The following is a 21,346-nucleotide window of genomic DNA, read 5'->3' on the forward strand; positions in this document are numbered from 1 at the left end:
CAGTTCCGTTTTTAATAGATTTTATGTGAGGTTGTGTAAAGTAACCCAAAGAGGAGGAAAAAAATGTAAGTTTTGACATTTTGTTTTGCCAAGGCTTGGTGCTTTTGACATATTCTTGTGGAGGTTTGTTAATATGTATCAGGAATATTCACTTTTCTTTGTTCGCCCTTGTCTGGCAAGCTGTAATGTTTTGCTTATGAATATTGATACATGAAGTGTATATTAATGACCCTTGGTGACCTTAACCCTATCCTTATTGGCTCCCCGGTGGTATCTGCAGGCTCATGAATATTAATCTAGTTCTGTAACCTCCATTACCCTAATCTTTGCTGTCTAGCCTCCCAGAAGGACCCGTTGTCATGGTAACCCCTTTACTAGACTCTTCCAGACCAAGGGTGGGAAAAAAATATACTGAAAAAAGGACAGAAATATCTAAATTACTCAAACATATTGGATGCGCCTTGAGGAAAACTAAAGTTATATAAGACAGTGGTTTGATTTGTGTTAGAAATACATTTTTGTGTAATTTCTGAGCTGCACATTTCTGAGCTGCACATGTACACAAGTGTACATGTGCAGCTTTAAATCGCCATGTGTAACATGATGGCAACTGTTTGTGAGTGTTCAAAAGCATGTTTCTTTAATGGTTCTATTTGAGAAGTATTTCCAATTACTATCCAACATAGGATGAGAATAATCAAAGGGGATAAGCTGTATGTGCTTGATGCACACCATTATCTGTCAGGATAAAAGACAACCCTTGGTCCACAGGAAATGTTAGCAACATAGTGATTTATATTTGTCCAGAAACCTGCACAATATCTTCTGCCTTTTTCCTCATTTTAAATTGTATGTTTTCCTTCTTCTTCCAGATGCTGACAGCAACGAGGAAGGAGGGCCAGAAGACGGTCCTGTGGAGGAGGAAGGCTGGTTTGGGAATGCTTCTGACACGCGCTCAGAGTCGTCATCCTACGGAGACACCCAGGATGAGCTCCTCCTGCCCAGGGGCTCCTCTCCTGATGAGCGCCCTGGAGTCAGCTCAGGGTCTGGGGACCATGATACCTGCGAAGGTGAGAGCTCAATGGGTTGCCCCACACCTGTCCATCGTGCCTCTTTGGAACTTCTCGGACTGGATGGAGGTGCATTCTCGCCCCAGGACACACTCTCGTCTGTGGTGTCAACACTCTACGGTGAGGCTGCATCTCGTGCCCTGGGGAAACCCCTCAGCAGCAACCTACGGCGCCTCCTAGAGGCTGGGTCACTGAAACTTGACACAGGGGAGCTTCTGGGTCGTTCATCCAGGGGTGGTGCTGGAGGGGAGTCACCACCGATAGGTCTAGCTCCACCTTTGACCCTCTCCCCTTCTTCCCACCATGCCCAGCAGTTAAGTGCTCTAGCCCGAAAACTGGCTAATAACAACAACAACAGTGGCTCAGCCTCACCGGCCTCCTTGGCACCCTCAGTTACCAACATAAAGCAAGAGCCCCTTGACCCCTTTAACTCTATAACCCCAAGCAATGGCAGTGGCTTCGTATGGGCAGGTGTTGCAGATAAATGGCCACCAGCCAGCTGCTCCACACCCTGCGGATCCAGCTTATCCCCCGACTCTGCCATCCAGAAGTTAAAAGCCGCAGCTAATGCCGTACTTCAAGACAAAAATGCCGTGGCTTCCTCCTCTACGAACTCCTCCTCCTCCTCCAACTCTGCCTCTTCTGCAGTGCCCACCCTAGGAGGAGGGAGTCGAGGAGATGATGTGGTGCGCTTTGATGCCTTCAACTCTCCTTTCAGCCCACAGTCAGCTAGCTCCACCCTCGCAGCACTCTCCAAGAAAGTCAGCGAGCGGAGTCAAACCTCTTCAACGACCAGCACTGCTACTGACCACCAAGCCTCAGCCAGCTCCTTCCTCTCTCTTGTGTCCATGACCTCCTCAGCTGCCTTGCTCAAAGAGGTGGCAGCCAGGGCGGCAGGAAACCTGCTGGTAGAGAAAAAGGATGGTTCCTCCTTAGCGTCAGCAGGGGTCCTCCAAGAGGATGTGAAGCCCCTGCTGGACAGAAACCAGAAGACTCCCACACCCTCTACACCCACCCAAAGCCTAGAGCTGCTGTTGCCCTCAACTCCAAAGGTCAGAGGCAAACCCAACAGCCAAGCAGGTAATTGTAAGAAATTATGTATTTTATCAATCATTTTAAGCATCATTATAGTAATACTACATTCATACAAAATGTGGCAACAAAACAGAACAAGATTGAAGATTGGCTTAGATTAGGTACATTTTTGTAGTTATCTTTCTTTAAACACAAAAGCAGGCTTCTTAAGCTCAAACAAGGTTGTTCTGCTGTAGTAAAATAAAACAACCTTGTGTCTGTCTGTTTAGAAGAAAGACCATGAAGGATCAAGATCAATTCAGCTGCTCTTCCTATACGGGAAGTTTTCATCTTTTGTCACAATGCCACTCTCTTTTTAAAAGTAAATGTTAAAAATATCCAAAGTTCAAGAGAAATGTTTCTCTTGGTATACTTCCCATTTAGTTTACCAAAGACAAGACCACTTTCATCATGAAAGGATAAAAAGAACTGTAAGTGCTGATAAATTAAACTAAAGGCGTTTTTACAGATAAACTCATAAAATACATTTTTATAAAATTTTAAATTTAACAGAGTTGCTTGTTCACATGTGCACCTCACAGCGAGAGACTATCAAGGCATTCTGTGAAAGTGGCGGACGAAGCACCAGATTCCAACAGTATAAAGAATCCATCCCCTCCCGCTTGCTCGCAGTGATTTTTCCTGAATATTTCCTGCTGCGTTTTCATGACCGCTCACCCCGACTTCTCGCAAAAAATGTACTGGGGGGGGGAGGGGGGTGGATTCTGCGTTCTCACATGTTGCTGACCCTGAACATTTCTGGTAGTTTTCAGGAGTTTTGTCTAGTGTGAAAGCAACATGATGAACCAATGGAAACATGACTGTGTGGCTTCGGTTACTTGTCCTCAGAAATACTTTCAGAAGAAGCACAAATCTGAACTTGCATGACATGTTGTCCCTAGTTTTGTAATGGCTGTGTTCTCACCTCACTGGCGCTAAAGTAGTGAGAAGTGTAGCCTCAGCTTAACTGTCAGCCGAGCAGAGAGCACAGCCGAGAGAAAACAGCCCTGGCTGGCCTTCTAGTCTGGGAAATGGTCTGTGGGCTCGACGGGGGGTTCCGACTGAGACCTCACTGCCTTCCCAGACCAGCTCGTTTGTGCTCGGATGTGCGTGCTGCCAAAAGGGGGCTGTCAGTGTGTGCTCAGCACAGTGGGGAGCCCTGGAGTCCATATCCATCTCGGCAGCCTCCTCCTGGCTTCAACCCCCACTAACCAGAGCCCTTTGCACTGATCAGCACAGCAGACTTAAGGCCAAACACATCATACTTTCCACTGACTGGATACAGATGCGTGCATGCACACACACTCTGTCTCTTGCCCTCCCTCTTATGTTCTCTCTCTCCCTCTGTTACTCACAAATGGCCATGCAGTATATTCTGCGAGTGTGTACTCAGAGGTAGACATATAACCCAAACAAAGATCTCAGTCTTTCTTATACAGGGAGAGAGAAAGCTTCAAAGTGCAGGCTCACACTAAGTAGCCTTTAGGGAGAACAGAATGTTTTCAGGGAGATGGATGGGCACTTTTGAGGGATTGTGTCGCAACCCCGCCAAATCTAAAATGGCTGGATCAAATTGACTTCAGACAGATGAGGCAGTCGATGTAATATTCTGTGATCTGCATGCTAAAAAGGGGGGTCTGCTTTAACCTGTGAGCCGTCAAGGTCGAGCAGCGCTGTAAAAATGCAGGTAGCTGTTTGGTCGCCAGACTGAAAAATGTGACCTTGATTATTGACTGTCTTGTCTTGTTTTATTGTTGTCCCTTGCCAGTTCCACTATGAGACTGTATTGCATGAGCTGCTCTGAGCTTTGAAGATTTAAGTAATGCTTTTTCAGTTTTTCTCAAACATGGTTACATAGGGAACACACACGTGTCAGGTAATAAGATATAAGGACACACACTCCTCTCTCCTTTTTATTTCCGCTTCACGCAGCTCAACTCGGCATAAGCAGAAGTCATTTTTGCATTGTGATCTCTGCTGTGCTCGGAGAGTTTGGGCCGCAGATGGCGGTTTATTGTTGCAAATAGGCAGTCTCGAGGTTTTACACCTCAGGTCAATGAATGGCTGAGCACAGTAATTTCACCAAACACTGATTACCAGATGTTTTTCAAGGAACAGCACTAGAATACTTATGAAGCCATCCTGACAGGCCCTTGTAGAATTTGTAATGCAATCATGCCTCTTTCTAATAAGACCAATTAAACAGTAATGGATGCCGGATATGAAGCCAACAACAATAATCGAGATACTAAAACATGCTTGAGTTTTTACTTCCATTGTCCCGTTGCTTCCAGCTGGCATTTCCCTTGATAGTTTTCTTCATTAGGTTTGGAGTCATTTTCTCTTCCAGATCTGTGTAAACTGTAGTCTGCATTCAGAAAGGCGTGTGTTTTATTTCTTTACAATATCTAAGCTGTGTTAAATTCAGAAACAAAAAAGCTGTTTCCATAACTTCTATCACAAGACAAATGACTGATGTTTGTTTTTCTGTCTATGGTAATAATGTTTTTTGGTGCCCTCTAGGCTCTCCTGAGGATGGTGGCAAACCATTCCAGTGTCCTGTCTGTGGACTGGTCATCAAACGCAAGAGCTACTGGAAGAGACACATGGTCATCCACACAGGCTTGAAAAGTCACCAGTGTCCCTTGTGTCCCTTCCGCTGTGCTCGCAAAGACAATCTCAAGTCCCACATGAAGGTGAGATATGGATTTTCTTCCTCTTTTGACCCTGCTCCCCTTGTACCCTCACCTGCATCATCTTTTATTGGTTGGTATCATTGCTCTTTGAACATAATTATTAACAATGAAGCACACTATGCTATACTTACTTATACTGTTGTATTGTATCTCTTACATGGCACAATTAAACACTCTTATATTGTATGTATAATGTTGCACCTGACTAATAGGGATCCGTCCTCTCGATGTCCTGTTGTTCCTGTAGAGAGAAAAGTAGTGATGTGACACTTTAGCCTGTCCTCCTTTTCCAGGTACATCAGCACCAGGACCGGGGTGAGACGTTTCAGTGTGAACTCTGCCCCTTCACCTCCTCCCGTCACTTCAGCCTAAAGCTTCACATGCGTTGCCACCAGCACTTCCCCCGCACAGACGTCAAGGTGAAAGAGGAGCTCACCACCGACACAGAGGGCGAGGGCTCCCTGATGGGTGACAGTGGCTCCACAGACCTGCGAGGGTCAGAGGCGTCGCCACTGCACTCAGACACACAGCAGCAGACGTCACCGCCGCTGCTCGAGGCCTCCTCAAATCACGTTCACATAAAGGAGGAGCCGCAGGATCGAGATCTGTCTGTTCTCTCCCCATTTAGCATGTGCAGGGACCGTCCTAGCAGCAGTACCAACTCCCTGGACCTGCCTGGGGTCGGGATCAGATCCAGTCCAAGTGGTCCAACCACAGCCTCCCTCTTCAGCCCTGACATCAGTACCAAGACAGCCACTGACCTGCTTATGAAGCTTTCAGGTTAGCATCATTTTTTTTAGAAGAAATATGAAAATGTATTTTCCTCCTAGGCCTGTAATGTTCATTTTCATTATTTGCTAATCCATGTCAGGAATAAGCAAAGAAATCACAAAAATATATATATTTATATATATAAATATATATATATTTTTTTTTTTTAGACAGCTCTCATCAAAGGAATTTGAAAAAAATCACATTTGAAGTGCTGACCCTGATGATATTTTTTCTGTTCATGCTTAAAAACCAATTTAAATGATGGATTATCACAATAGTTCACTACAGTAGTTGGATTTATGGAATATTAGCGTTAGCTTTGTCACAGTCCGTTTATATACATTTATAGTCTTCTAACACTGGACACATGTTAGAAGATGTTTTCAGTATCCTCTAAAAGTGAAGAGAATTTAAAGAGATATTTTTCTAAGGTGCCTATAAAATGAATGGGTCTATCAATGTGAGTATGTAGTGTACTGAATTTGGAAGTTATTAATACCCAAATGTAAGACAGATTGAGAACTACATGGAAAAGCAGCTTGCAGGAGACACAACACCCGCTTGACTCCTGTAATCCATAATTGTTTTGTTTATTGTGCTATTTTCTCCGCTTAACTTTAGAACTCCAGTCACTGCAGTCACACTTTTTATCAAAAGTGTTGTACTTCTTCCAGGCTTGAACATGACGACTTGCGTTTTTGATCAGAAGCTAGATGTTGTCTCCCCTTGGCCTTAAGTTTTGTTTTGATTCTTCGCTGTCACCAGAAATAACACTCGTAAGAAGTGTAAACAGTTTCATGTTTATCGTTCCAGGTCAGGGCTGCAGTGTGTCTCTGTGAGCTGCTTTAAATGGATTCTAAAACAAAAGTAGCCTTAAAAAATATCTGGGAGGTAGTTCAAACCTTCAGGAAATAGACAGCTTGAGCTTTTGACAGTTGCAAATACATTAATGTGCATGGACTATTATGGGATTAAAATTGGAAAAAAATAAAATCCCAGCGGTGTTATCCTGCATACAGTGAATTCAATAGAAAACAGTTTACACAATATGTGCTTAATCACTTTGCAAGGGTCTCAGGAAGATTCACTAAACATTCTGCTGGTGTTTTTCAGATTATTGTGCTTACTTAGGATATCAGGCATGCCTTCACTTGCACACAGGGTTATTCACAACCTTGGTTTCTGTTTCTTTCCCATGAGTATGGTAGGAAAGTAGGCCAATGACTTTTAGCCTTTAAGGAGAACCACAAGCCTATTTTAACTGGTGTGTAGGATAACACAAAAATCATTCTTAACATGACCTTTTGGCTCTGATTCGAGAAAGTTCAAAAACTGTACACAATGATTGACATATTCATACACCATACCTCAGAAGACCTTTATCGGCTATTAAACGGGTATACACACAAGGGATCCCACCTATGACATCTTATTTGCATATCTACATTCAGGAGATGATGCAGCTCATTGATTGAGCCTCATTCCTCATCCTACAATCGGCTGATACTGTAAAGTCAAGCACACTGAACTGATTAATGGTTCTCTATTTGTGTCATGCCATCCCTGTGATTTAGATATATTTGTATAAGCAAAAGAGAAGAGACATTCTTAGCATAATCACAGAACATTCTCAGCCTACTTACTCCTGCATGGTATGCGAGGAGTCTGATATTAAGATTCTTTCTTACTTACTATAAACATATTACACTGGTTTACTAGATGGCCAACTGAAGTTATCTTTTGTTTTGTTTTTATTGGATCATTTATAATTCACCTCAAAACGGCGTCTAACTGGGTGAGCTATTATTACTGTCAGATACAAAGTAGAAGTGCACATTAGAATCAGCTCAGTGCCACTGTGCAGCACTAAAGTCATGACCTACATCAGAGTATGTACGGTATGTTTACATCTTATCTTGGCGACATATGGTCAGTTTTTGACGCACATATTATTTGCTTAAAAATGTCATTACAAACAATTACAAAAATAAAATGACATTCTTCTACTACTTTTTAGATTTAATTATTTGAGGGTGAATTTGAGCTCCTTTTACAGGCATTTAAAATGGCTCTTAATGGCTGCTCAGTAGGACTCTCGTGTCTTTGTTGTTGGCCACTGATAAGAACCACTGAAGCAGTTCAGGACTGACTGATTTGCTCAAGGGCACCTCAACAATGGCTATTGAGGGATTAATTTTTCCTACCCACATATTGTTGGTTGTCAGGGGAGCCGAAGATGTCTAACCTCCTAGGCATCTTTTCTCTCTGCTAAGAATGATCTGTCTATATGTTTGTATTAAAATGACTGACAAAATAAGGACACATTTTATTTTTCAAGATGCTGATGAAAATGACAGAGGAGTGGAAGTTGATTTTACATAAGTGATTAGTGATTACATAAGCCACTGTGCTTTGTTCAACGTCTTGTGAAAAGTGGAAGCAGTTTAATTCACATTCAGGAAACAATACTAAGTTTAAAAATGTGTTTGTTTATCAGCATTTTTCAGCCTTTGGCAAAGTCGCAATGTGACATCGAATTTTCTTAAGCTTACGAATGTAATGATACAGCATATATTTTAACAAACTCTACAAACATGCTGCTCTAAGGTAAACTAGATCCAGACCATGTTTAGACGCATTTCACCATGTTGCAAAAATATCAAAGGCTGGGCTCGGAGACGATGGCAAGATTGATGGAAAAAGGTTGACCGAGGTTCAGCGTCGGGGTCGAGGCTACGGCTGCCACTCTTCCACTTAATGCTGTGTAATTAGATTGAGATCTTGAACGAGGATGGGAGGGAAAAACCCTGGGAACATTAGATTAATTAAAAATTGATGCATAATTCATAATTAAAAAGGAATTCATAATTTGAAATGATTAGCGCCCTCAGCGCCATCCTGTGACCCTGCCAGGATGCACAGGGACTGGGCTGGCTTAGTTAACTCCCCCTCGATCTTGCACGCCCCGGCTCCACATGGATGCCCCCTGGGTGCCAGTTTCACTTCACTCCCAGACTGCACAATCAAGCCTAGGCAACTCCCAGAGGAGCCAAGATGGCTTCTCACAATGTCAGTCCAGTGTCAAGTGGCGGACATCTTAGTCAGGGCATCATTCAAGGAGAATGAGGGAGGATAAAAAAAAGACAGGACGAGAGGATGTTGAACTTGAATGCATGATGATGGGTTTTAATGAATACTACTTCTTTGATCATCAACATCTCTCTTTGTTGAGGGGAGGAGTTAGAGACTGAGAGTTATGAAAGTGAGAGGAACCGGACTCAGATCTTTGGGAGACTTACCCATGCTGAGGAGCAGCCAGAGAGGGAGAGGTGAGGAAGTTCCTCCTGGGACCTCTAGACTCTATTTCTTTTGACCTCCCTTCCAACCCAGATTGAATGTGTACACGAGCAGCTCATCCCTCCTGCTTTTACACTGCTGTCTCAGTGCCTCAATCCCACATGGCCAGGGAGAGGGAGAGGGAGAGGGAGAGGGAGAGGGAGAGGGAGAGGGAGAGGGAGGGGTTGGGGTTGGGGAGAGCGTGGTGTGGGGTTTAAGAGAGAAGGATAAAAAAAAAAAAAAATAGTCAGATAAAATGACAGCAAGCAAGAGAGACAGAGAACGAGGCAAAGAGGGAGTTGCATCGAGTTCCCCAGGCATTAGAAAGCCACTGAACTCTTCCTGACCTCTGACATAATAAGCATATCATTTTTTTGGGCTGCCCTGCTTTCCATTGAGTGTTATACTGATACCCTTTGATTTTTATCCTTGCACGCTGACACAACCGTTAGCTATCCAGTGTGATCCACATTTTGATTCAGAGATGAAAGGCACTGAGCCACTTTGAAATGCACAGCCCCTACCCTGTGCCCAGTGGACCCCGAGTTAATAATGACAGTGGGCACAGTACACCCCCAAAACACCAAACCTCCCCCCCTCAGCCCACCACCCCCCGCTGTGGTGACACAGGCACAACGAGCTTGACCCTGGCTGGGTGTGAATAATTGGCATGCAGGGGGTTGTGGGAGGTGTTGCATCTGTCATGATGCTTCTGCAGTTGTCTTATTTATCTCCTTCCTCAGAGAGTACACTGCATGCAATGCAGTACAACAGCAAAAAAAAGGAAAGACTGGGTGAATTTTAACCCTCCACATGTACAAAATATATATATTTTAAGATTATAAAGGAACATTTTCATAATTAATAGCATAGGGGTGGGCATCTATAGGATATTATACAACAGTAAAATTGGAACAAGTGATTTGACTAGTCAAGCCACATTCCATGAGTGCTGATATTAAGTACAACAGCGTTTAATTATTTTTTCAGTAACGTTACTGAACGTTAACGTTAAGTTAAGCAAACTTCTCCGTTTGGGTTGATCATGCTGGCTTTTCTGAATCACATATGACACCAAAGTCACAGCCAACTGATTTTTTTTTTGTTTTACGGTTGCATGATTAAAGTAAACAGTAACACACAAATAAATGTACATTATACTAGTTAACACGTAGGCAAACACATAGTAGCGAGATAATGCTTTTTGGCATTCCCAACCAAGTTGCTGATCTAGTTTCTCATTGTCATCTGTTGAACTTTTGTATTAAAGCAGTATCAAACTCTAGGCTGTGCTGTATATCAGCACGGCTATAATCATTTATCACCCAATCCCACCATGCTGGTTTTTAGTAAAGCAGTACTCACTCATGTTGTATATTGCTAAATTCTTGTGTAGAAAAACTCAGGCTTTGTTGACAAGGATCATTTTGAATTTTGAGATATCTTGTCTTAAGTTTGTGTCTGTCTGTGAACATCTAGATTTAATCTGCGTTTCCTCTGCTTTCTAGCTCTGCATGAGCTGACACAGACAGGCCTTTTGTGTGTGACCTCTGGTACCTACATCCCCACTGCAGCCATCAGTATCACTGTCCGGCGTCTAGCACACTGTCAGCTATTGTAGGGTTCTCAACCTGCCCCACGTAGCCCTGTGCTTTTTTTTTTCCTCTCCCGGAGAAAACAGCAGCCAATTGTCAGAGGGGGAGCAGGGCGGCGTGACAGAGGTGGAAAGCTAATGAAGTTATTTGACGGCAGCCCTGGCCACGGAGCGAGAGGTGAGGCGTAGTGGACAAGCGCCTGGCAGCGAGACGGATGAGGCGCGAGAGAGGAGCGTGGCGAAGGGGAAAGAGAGGAACAGGGAAGGGAACAGCAATGGAAGTGGCATTGGTGGCAGGTGTCAGAGAGGGTGTGATAACATAGAGACAAACTGATAGCATCGTCAACCCTGAGCTAGAAGTACAGTATCCTGCACAGAGAGCTGACATTGGCCTGGGTATGTGCTCAAAGTAGAGATGTCCAGTCACCCAGAGATGCCTGTCTCCTCCTCAGATCTGTGTTCACTTCAAGGCTGATCTGACACAGACTGCATGCTCATGATGCTTTCTGTGATTGTGAAACCCTGACAGACAAAAGGCCAAAGTGTAAGCTTGGCGTTGCAGGCGGAATTGTTCCTGTTGGTTGTGTGCTCCGTCTTCTTGTCACTGAGCCATCAGCAAAGAGGAATACAAAAACGTGCACATTGAATTAGGCTACTAAATAATTCATTTGGCTCTGTAACATAGATTCTTAGTGGAAATACTTTCTATTTATAGCCAGTAACCTAAAGGTCACTGGAGTGGTATGACTTTGTTTGTGAGTGCACGTCCTGGGGTTGTTTTCTTCACGAGGCCACAGAGGAAAATAAATGTTTAGCTTGTGTTGAGTCTAGTGGATTATGTGCAGCCCGTTATTTGTTGTATGTTTTAAAGCAGCATTCACGGCATGGGTACTGTTGTTAGGTTTACACCTCGGATATAGTTTATTATGTGTTTGCGTGGGTAAATGGGGTAGTGTACTTTTATGTGTGTTTGTAAGACGTTGACCAAGTGTGCTGTCCCTGTCTGATCCGACATGGCCAAACACGCTTCTAATTAGAGGACGTCCTTCCAGGTGCTGACCAGGTTATACTTAGCCTGCCCGCTGACATCTGACGGTGTGACATTTCCAGCTGGTGCCGCATGCGACCCTGCGCCACTGCCCCTGAACTTGAAGGTCACTTCCCCCCCCTCCCCTCATGCTCTGCCCCACTGCTCAACCTCTTCCCTCTCCCCCCCCTCCTCTTGATCTGCAGCCCTAGCCTGCCATGGTGTGGCACTGTGGCATTGTGGCATCACATGGGTGATCAAAAACACCTGCACTCTCCCCTTTTTCCTGCCCCTGTATCCCCTGTCCCTGAGCCCTCTATCCCTCCGGCATAGATCATCATTAATCAGAGGGGCTGGAGCTGGCACAGATTGATGATGCGGGCAGGGGGCGGCAGGCCTGTGTCGGGTAGAGATGTTAGGTGAGGCTTGAGGGTGAGGAGCGGAGCAGATCTCTGCTGGGGCCAGAGGAGACCGGACAGAAGTCTGCCCAAGAATGATAGCTTTGCTTTTATCCATGCCCTGTTTCATATGTGTGTGGTTGTTTGTGCGTGACAGGCAGTAGTGGTGTAGTTTGTTTGAAAACTGTTGATTTGTACAGGGTTATGAGGGTTGTTTATCAGTTTTTGGCAAAACCTGGCTGCGAGAATCAAACTTTACGGAACAAAAGGACAAAAACATTGCAGAGAAGAGAGAACAAATAGTGCTCACGCTTCCTCTAAGTGTCATGCTTGCTCATATAAACTCTAATTTTGTACAGCAGATAATTTTAATCATTTAAGCGATGTTATGACAAAAATTGTATTTACTTTTTCAAGAAATAAATGTCATTCTAAGATATTTAAAAAATATAAAAAACAAAAAGTTATCCGTCTTGCACATGCATTCATGTAACAGTTTTATGGTTGATCTCTACTGCCAACTGCCAATCCACTTAGTGTAATACTTACAACAGTAATTGGTTCTGATAAATGGCAGAGTGCACCCAATGTAAGTCAGGTAACACTAGAAGACAATAGTATCCTTTAATGACACTCAATGAAATAAAGATATCAGGTGTTTTAGCAAAGACATGACAGTGGATTTTGCATATTTGCACAGCTTCTTTCTGTGTTTAATTGTCATTTTAGATTTGAACAATATTGTCAGCTTTAGCCTGTGTAAACCATCCTTTAAGAACAGAGTGCAGTGAAACATGCTGAGAGACACAAAGAGAGGCGCTTGCCCCGCTGTTCTTTTCTTGGCGGCTATCGGAAGTTGCTCCATGTCTAATTATTAATTATTCATCTTAGGCGGATTAGATGTGGCCCAGTTTCTCTTGAAGATGACTTTAGAGCAGAGGGATCCATGTGACAGTTCACTCCCCAACCTAGGCGACACGCTGCAGAGATGGCAGATAAGGCTACAGCCGATTGTTATCCTGCTCCACAGAACTACAGGAATTATTTCATGTCCCAACGTCTGAAGAGACAATCCCGGGTGAGAAGGGATGGTGAAACCAGACTTTTGAGTAGAATAAAGCGGAGAATAAAGTGTATGGAAATTAATGGGATGGGGAAGGGGGGGGGGGGCAGTGTGAAGGAGAAAAGACGAGTGAAATGAATTGGGAATTTGTTGTGGATGCCCTGAAGACCAAGAGAGAAGGACAGTCATAAGGTTGCACCTTCTGTGTTGGCCCACAGCACACCAACTGTGGTGTTTTTTTTTACAGTGACTAGACTGTGAAAATCCACTGTTGGCCACTTTGTTGTTCCATTTCATTTTCACTTTCATTTAATATACTCTATCTCATGTGTATAAAGTCCTTCTCAATCACAATAAATGTTGAAGAAACTAATTAATGTCCTTTTGGGATATTATACAATACATCAGGTGTTATTGTTTAATGTTTCAGTGAGCATCACAATACATATTCAATACCCTTGTGCATGCAAGTTTTTAAATAGTTTGCCTTTCTCATATTTGTAAGACAGACGCTGTGATTTAAAAAAAAAAAAAAAAAAACGTTTTTTGTTTCTTACTTATTTGAGCTGCTCCAATCATACTCTTGCGCTTAATTTCCTTTCATACCTTTCTTTTCTTTCTGAATACAGCGGCCAACCAGAGAGAGACACTGAAGTCTCCATTCCGCCTAAAGGAGGAGCCCAAAGTGGAGGAAGCCTTGAGTCCTAGACCTTCCTCCACATCACAGAGCCAGGTCCAGCCAGGCTTCACAGCAACATTCTGCCAGGACAGGATAGCTGGGGCTGCAGCAGCCACAGAGCGCCTGGGACCACTGAAGCCAAGGGAAGGAAGCCCCATGTCTAAGAACAGCCTGTTGAGCCAGGACATCAACTTCAAAGTGGCCTCTGAGCTTCTGATTAAGCTTTCAGGTAGGCAAGGTATGTATCGTATCTCCAGAACAGCTTATTTCTGCCCAAGAGAGCAGGACATTGACATGGGAGAGATGCCATTCTCTGTTGAAAGTTATTTTACTATTAAATCAACCTTTGAAACCACTATTTTAAGGTGGCAAAGTTGCACATTATTGTGCGTGTGGAAAACTGTTTTTTTTTTGTTTTCGGGGGACAGTTCATGCAATTTGTCATCAGATTATTGCAATGCTAACGGCTTGTTTGAGTCTTAGATCAACCAATAGAAGCTCATGAGAAAACATTTAGGCCAACTGTTATGACTCTGATCGCCATAAAAGGTTTTTAGCTGAACCTAACCAGTGCTCCTATTGGGGAAAGTGTGTATGTTGTGGCAAGTGTCTAATTTTCCTCTGTGATATAATTTAGAAAAAATTATTGCACCTTCTTTTTTTCCCCTTCAAAAAGACTATCCATGAAAGCCTATTTCAAGTTGTTTGTTATGAACAAAGGCATGATTTTTGGGATCAGGTCTGTTTGATTTCTGATATCCCTCTTTGGAACAATGTCATAAAATGATAGAAGATCCTACTGCTTACTATTATGAGCTTAAAGCTAAACCCAAGTTAGAAAGAGAGATAAAGAGTAGGATATTTGCGCCATGTTTTAACCTGTGTGGACCCCTCTGACATCATCCAGTACACCATGATTTAGCCTCTACAGCCTCTGGTTTGAGCTCAGCAAGAATGCTGGTTAAAAGTCCTCAGGCAAGGACTCAAACCTAGTTCTTTATTATATGTAGCCTCTGCTTAAAGCTGCTGCTTTTTTTAGCCTACAGATTGCCAGGTCAGATCCAAGTGGGCTTTGGACAGGTGTGTGTCCACTGTGGGCTGCTGAAGTGTATCACTTTGGCAGTCAAGAATAAAACTTGCTATGTGTGTGTCCCTATGTACTAACAGAGAAAGAATCCCTAGTTATGTTGTTTTTATTCAGCAACAGATCATAGCTATATAGTTTTCATATTTTAGCATAACTAAGATAGAAAAAGGTTGCATACCCTTCTACCTACCAGTCCTTCATTACATTTCATTTAAAGTAAAACCAGACTGGGTTCAAAATTAGAATGATACGTACACTATAATTGTGCAACAGTAAACATTTACAACGTGACACACTTGTACAAATATGCATCCACAGTGTAAAAAACCTCACAAATAGCAGTCTGATGGTAGCGCATTATGTAGTTTCTCCATCCGTGGCTCTTCATCCTGTGCCAGTATGTGCGTGCTTGACAGACACCTCACACACGGATTGCCATTGTTCTCTCTGAGTTGACTGGTGTTCACAGTGAATCATGCTGGCTGGGAGCTCTGTGGTACTACACGTGTATTGCTCCACTGCCTGCCCCCAGGTCACGTTTCCCAGTGTGTGTGTGCATGCGCTTTTGTGTGAGGGTTTGAGGAAGACAAAGATGACATGATTGCGATTTATTTATTTTTTTAAAAACTCTAATTTGTTCTATTGGTCTTTCTGATCAGGGAGATAAATGATCTGGGCTGAGCTGCATCCACCTATCGTCTTTGTTTCATTGCTGTTATCCTTCTTTGTGTCCCGTCAATTTTACCATTTCCCGCCGCTGCACCGATGTTATCCTGCCAGTTTATTTGGTTGTCAAACAGCATGGCCAGCGTTTATCCCCTCCCATCACTTACACCAGCTCTGCAAGGTTGACCTAGGTTAGGGAAAGATGCTGCAGCGTTCATCCGTCCGCTGGCTCCCTCTGCCCCCTCACACAGTCCTCGGAGTGCAGTGCCGTTCATTGCCATGGCAACAGCGGGGGCGGTAGATGGAGAGGGCTGTCTGGAGTGACAGCCTTGACAAGAGTCTGGACCCTCAAATGACCCTGGGGGGAAGGGAAGGAGACAAAGATGGTGATGAGGAAAAGGAGATACCAGGGAAAGGTCAATGCAGTTACAGTCACGTGTGATTACAGTCATGAGGTTCAAGGGCATCCACACTCTGACCTTCCTCTGTCCCCAGTTAATGGTCAGTCACGCAACACAATAGGGAAGGCATATTTTGGGGAGCGTTTGCTCTATTCAAAACATCACTTTCTCCTGTTAAAAAGTGCTTATGTTCTCATTCTTGCATGTCTTACAGCAAATGGTCACAGCCTAATTAGATTTCAGCAGCTCATCCTTCCTCGACCATGGCATTGGACAGTCAGAGCAAGTAGGGTTGTCATCATTATGGGCCATTGTACTGTAACATGAGTTGCATCATCCCTTTAAGTAGGTCACTTCTCCCCCCCCCCCCCCCCCTTCTCCCCCTCTCCTCGCTTCCTTATCTCAAACATTGGTTGGTCATGTTGAGTCGCCTTGCTAGCGCTACCTCCCCCACATCTGTTTAAAACCAGGCTGCTGGTGTCTGGGGGCTAATTACGCCGGGCTAAATAGTCCCTGGCGCCAGCGGCTAACGTGTCCTAGCAGATGGGCATTGGTGTTGCAGGGCAAGGGGAACATGGCGTCACAGGAAAGGAGGAGGGGAGGGAGAAGGGGGGGGGGGGGGGGGGGGGGAGGAGGGGAGGAGGGGGTGCAGGGCCCTAGGTGGTGCCCTGGCAGACTGGCATCGTGTGGGTAACAGCCGCGCCACCCACTCACCATCCAGCCACACTCACTATAGGTGTGAAATCACACTTTGTACTTGCTTAACTCATTCCTCAGGAACAGGCCTTCCGTCTCTGAGGACATTTAACAGGCCCTCTCCCCTCCACGGTCCTCGTTAGCCTGCTAGTTAAAGTTACACGAAGCAATTTTGACCACTGAGGTGCAGAGAGTCTTTGAGATGACGGCAACAAAATTATAGCTTACAGGGGTCTTCTCCTTTCTGAGGTTATGTAGTATTAACTAACAACATACTTAAACAGGAACAGAGTAATATGGACCCTCCAACCAAACTCTTTTTATGTTAACCTTTGAAATGTAGGTTTTAATGTTAACTGTTAATTATTGCTGTTTGTCTAAGAGCTCAAGTGAAAGTAAATAAACAACATTGTTTTTTTGTTGTGTGAATAACATCAATCAACATCAATTAGCTGTATTCTGCAAAAAAAACTAAAAGTGAGCGTTGATTACCAGAAGTCCTGGCAGCGGCCAAAGCTGATTGATTGAGTGATATTTAACACCGTTTAACATGCCACTTCCACCTGCATTCCCTTCAAAAGACGTAATTGGCTCAGCTGAAGGAGCCAAAACTCACTGACACTGGCGCTGATATTGTCACTGTCAGCTTGATAATCTGACAGTTGCACGAGTCTCCATCAATATTTTTGGCGTTTTCGTAGTATTTTTAGATTGAACTTAAAATGACGTGTTTTAATTCTGCTATAACACTTGAGTTTGCTATTAAAATACCTGTATTGAAATGCAGCATACAAATCAGATGGTGTAACACACCAGTTAGTGAGATGTTTATTTTTATTTTTTTCTGGAGCCTTGTAATGTGCACTTTTTCCTCGAGGTAACCACAGTGGATCGTGTTGCATAATGGCCGTGCTCTCTGGCCTTGCAGCACTTGATACAGATAAAAATTCACAGTACAAGTCCTGTTACTTCAGCTCGCTGTAGGGATTCAGGGAACTGATGTGGAAAGCGTTCTTACGCTCTAGAAGCAGTTTAGCTCAGCTGATGCAGACAGGCATATAACTTATTTTCAGGAATCGCTTTAAATATATATTTTCTTTCTTTTTGTGTTAACTTGTTGCAGAATGGGTTTATTTACAACATTCAGTTATGTCATAAAAAATTTGGACCAATGTCCACTGCAATTAATATTATTTATGATTGGGCACAGCAAACAAATATGATTGATTATACAACTATTAAATGTATTCAGTCGAACTTTACTTTCATACAGTTTATACTACTTACACTGCCTTTCCAGCATGATGATGGTTAGCATTAATTCAAAATCAAGGGTTACTTTATGATAAAGTAAATGATTTAACCTTTTCATTGAAAGAACAAAAATAGTAGCCTCGATGCTTTTCCTTTCCCTGAAGAAAAAAAACTACCAACGAGCAAGACTCGGAATGAACCAAAAATAGAAGAGGCCTTAAAACATATTTATCTCTAAATAAACAACCATGTTTATACATTCAATATAAATATAGCCTTTCCCCTCTTAGTTATTAAGTGAATGCTCCATATTTCTCTTTAGCCTCACATGAAAGGATTCGCGATTTACTCTATATAGCTTACCACAGCAGATTGTGTAAGCAGTTTACAACTCTACTTCACAACACGAGCATTAACGCAAAGTATTACTTTATGTGAAGCTCCACACTGCTCTGACAGTGTCCTCATCATGCCCCCTCAGTGTGCCCGCTCGCTGACCTCTCTAACTCCCACCCCCCAGCCCCCTACCTCTACATCTTTCTCTCTGTCTCACCGGCCGCTCATCACTGGCAGTAGTTCTATTTACAGGAATGCAGAGATGATTCCTTTTGCTCCTTGCTATATGTTGGTAGCTTTATATGCAGAGGTGATTGACAGAAGTTCTGAAAAATGACTCTTTGATTCTTTATAAAAAATGGTAAGGCTGTATTAGCCTATGATTTGTTCTTCCGTGTGCCAAATGTTTTTTTTAGGACCACTTTATCGGGGTCATATGTGACTCCTGATGGGCTGTTTATCAAGCACGCTGCTACAGAGTCATATGAAGCTGCAGTTTTGGTCCATTGGAAGGCTGAACTACTGAGAGCTAGCTGGTCGAGGATCAATTGTAGCAGCAGCTGTCTGTGAAGTCTGCAGGCAAAGCTGCTGTGGCTCCCACATGACATGCAGTCTCCACACTGCAGCCTTTGAAGCGCCTGAACTCTTCACCCCTGTCTGAGCAGGTCGGCTAGAGAGCAGGAGAATAGAGAGATTGAGAGAGAGAGAGAGGGATGGGGGCAGGGAGCGAGGGATGTGGAATAGCAGAGCAGGGAGAAGGGTAGACTTGGAAAGAAGGAGGGGGGGGGAGAGGTGGAGAGGTTGTCATTTAGGCTCTAGCTGTTCCTCATCCTTCTGTCCTCCCCCAGCTCCTCTTCTCTCATCCTGCTTTCTTCTATCCTCTCTAACCCTCGGGTGCTCTTTTTCTGGCACTCTTTCCCCCCCTTGTCTTTACCCTTCCCCTCTGCCTCTCCCTGTCTGTCCAAGTTTTTGTTTCTTTCTATGTATCACAGTGGTGCATTAATTTGACTTTGCATGCATTAAATTACAAATCCATTTCGGGTCTGAACCCTCCTGTGGTGTATTCTCAGCTGAACAGGCTGTCACGTCTGTGTAGATTCAAGCAGACACCTGAGGTCAAAGTTGATCACTAAAAACAGAACATCGCACAAACCCCAGTCACTTTCATTCTGGCTCAAAACTTGAGTAGTGCTGCGTCACAGTGAACAAAGTATGTGTAGTGCATTTTCAGCAACTTGGCATGGAGATTGCATTCACACACATTGTAAATGTGTGCAAAGTGACTGCCTTTACATACCACACAGAGCTGAATGAAGCTTTCATTTACATACTCTTACTTGGTTAAAGGTCACTTTTGGTTTTAAACCTCCAAATTTAGATGGACTTCAAGTGAACAGTTTGTCACACGTTTCTAATACTCATGCTGTGCTTATAAGAGTAGAGAGGTAGAGACATGAAAATAAATCATAAAAACTGAAACCCAACTACAACCAAAAGTCCGCTGTTCATTCACCAAACGTGAAAAATGGCAAAAGAAAGATGGAACACAAGTGTGCTTGATTTTTTACTCTTGACTTGTACTTACACAAACAAAAGGTTTAAGCTCATTCAAAACTTAGAATAGTTTCAGATTATGCCCAAAATGTTTTAGAATCAGGTTTTGTGCATGTTTGCTCCCCTCTTTGAAGGTTTACATTGTTATCAAGCAGGCACTTCGTAAATTGAGTCATATCAATGGTCGTTTCACTTTTTGCATTTTGTTGTTCAATGAACATTTAAAAAAATCCCCAATGTGAAGATGTAGTTAATTGTAAATTGTTATGAGATAATTTTAGATGGCATTTCTGTAACGCATCTAACTGTCAAAACGCTCTTGTGTTTACGATTACTGTGTCATTTTAATATAAAATTTTATATTTTTTTAGAAAATCGAATATTACTCAAAGAAAAAAATCCATATACTGGTGCTAAACAAATGTATAAAACACATACTGTACATAATGTATCAGACTGGGGTTAAACACCAATTATTTCCCATAGTTCCTGAAATTATTTGTAGGTTAGATTTATGGTTGTTTGGTCTTACTGGCGTACTAAGAAGTGATATTGGGAGAAATTGGAGCAGCCAAAGTTGGCACAGGCGATATTGTATAAGCACACACACACACAGACCTGATTCTGTGGCCTAATGGCAGCTGGTGTGTCACAGAGGCAGCTTCTGCACCAGAGGAGGAGAAGACACATAGAAACACACAACACACTCATTTACAGACACACACACAAGCTGGATTGTGGCAGAGTGAGGGCTGCTTTTTATGGCTTGAGAACAATAGGTTATGACCCGGACTAAAAGGCTACAGCTATTATCAGTGTGGGAGTGGGGACACAATTAATTTTTTTAAATGTGTTTATTTATGTAGCAGGTAGACTTCTGATCTGGCTTGTTGTGATGTGATACTTTTAGATTTTCTGCATTCATATTATCAAATATATTCACCGTCATGTGCTTTCTCTCTCTCATGGTTATTTGTGTTGAGAGCATCTTTGTCCCGGCACTGAGAGCTCAAGTGTATATAGTGTCCTTTTGCCTGTTGATGTTTTTGTTTTGCATGTGTTTTTGCCACACAGCAGTCCACTCAGCGTCTATCGTTAGGGTGGTGATCCAATGATGGAAGCTCTCGTGTCCCTTGGTTGACCCTTGCAGAGCAGTGCCCCCTACCCCTCCGCCCACCCATCCGTCTCTCTCCTCTCCTCAGCCTCTCCTAGGTTACTCTTGGCCAACTCTGACCACCTGATTAAGGGATTAGTGGGGCTGATGGTTGTCAGTGTCCCCCCTCCCTCATGCTGGCTCCTACCACTGAACCAGACACCTGGACCTCTTCGCGGGGAGGCGGGGGGGTTAACACTTAAATTCATCCACTTAAACAAAGCACACACTGATTCAATGATACTTACATGCACACAATGTCCCATATATTAAGTCTGGTCTTGATATCTCACACTGGCCTTATTCAGCAGAGGAGTGGTGAATGCAAGGGGAGGGGGGGGATAGCAGGGTTACTGTCTTGTATCTCCCTCCCTCCCCACCCTTTCTCCAGCTTTTCTGACCTTCCCCTGCCCCTCCCTCTGCTCCCATTGCCCTGCCAAATTCATATATCCCATAATCGTGCTGAGTCGCCATGTTAGCAGCACTGT

The 21,346-nt window shown here is 43.5% G+C and overlaps 1 protein-coding gene across 1 annotated transcript in view; it reads left to right on the plus strand.

Annotated features, from left to right (window-relative positions):
* znf827 (zinc finger protein 827) overlaps positions 1 to 21,346 on the plus strand; it is a 52,381-nt gene that overhangs the window by 5,080 nt on the left and 25,955 nt on the right. Inside the window, exons 2-5 of the mRNA XM_061057270.1 lie at positions 873 to 2,150; positions 4,668 to 4,840; positions 5,134 to 5,620; positions 13,662 to 13,949. Coding sequence (XP_060913253.1) covers positions 873 to 2,150; positions 4,668 to 4,840; positions 5,134 to 5,620; positions 13,662 to 13,949 — 2,226 coding nt within the window. The remainder of the gene's footprint in view (positions 1 to 872; positions 2,151 to 4,667; positions 4,841 to 5,133; positions 5,621 to 13,661; positions 13,950 to 21,346) is intronic.

The sequence above is a fragment of the Labrus mixtus genome, chromosome 2, assembly GCF_963584025.1.
Source record: "Labrus mixtus chromosome 2, fLabMix1.1, whole genome shotgun sequence".
NCBI lineage: Eukaryota > Metazoa > Chordata > Actinopteri > Labriformes > Labridae > Labrus > Labrus mixtus.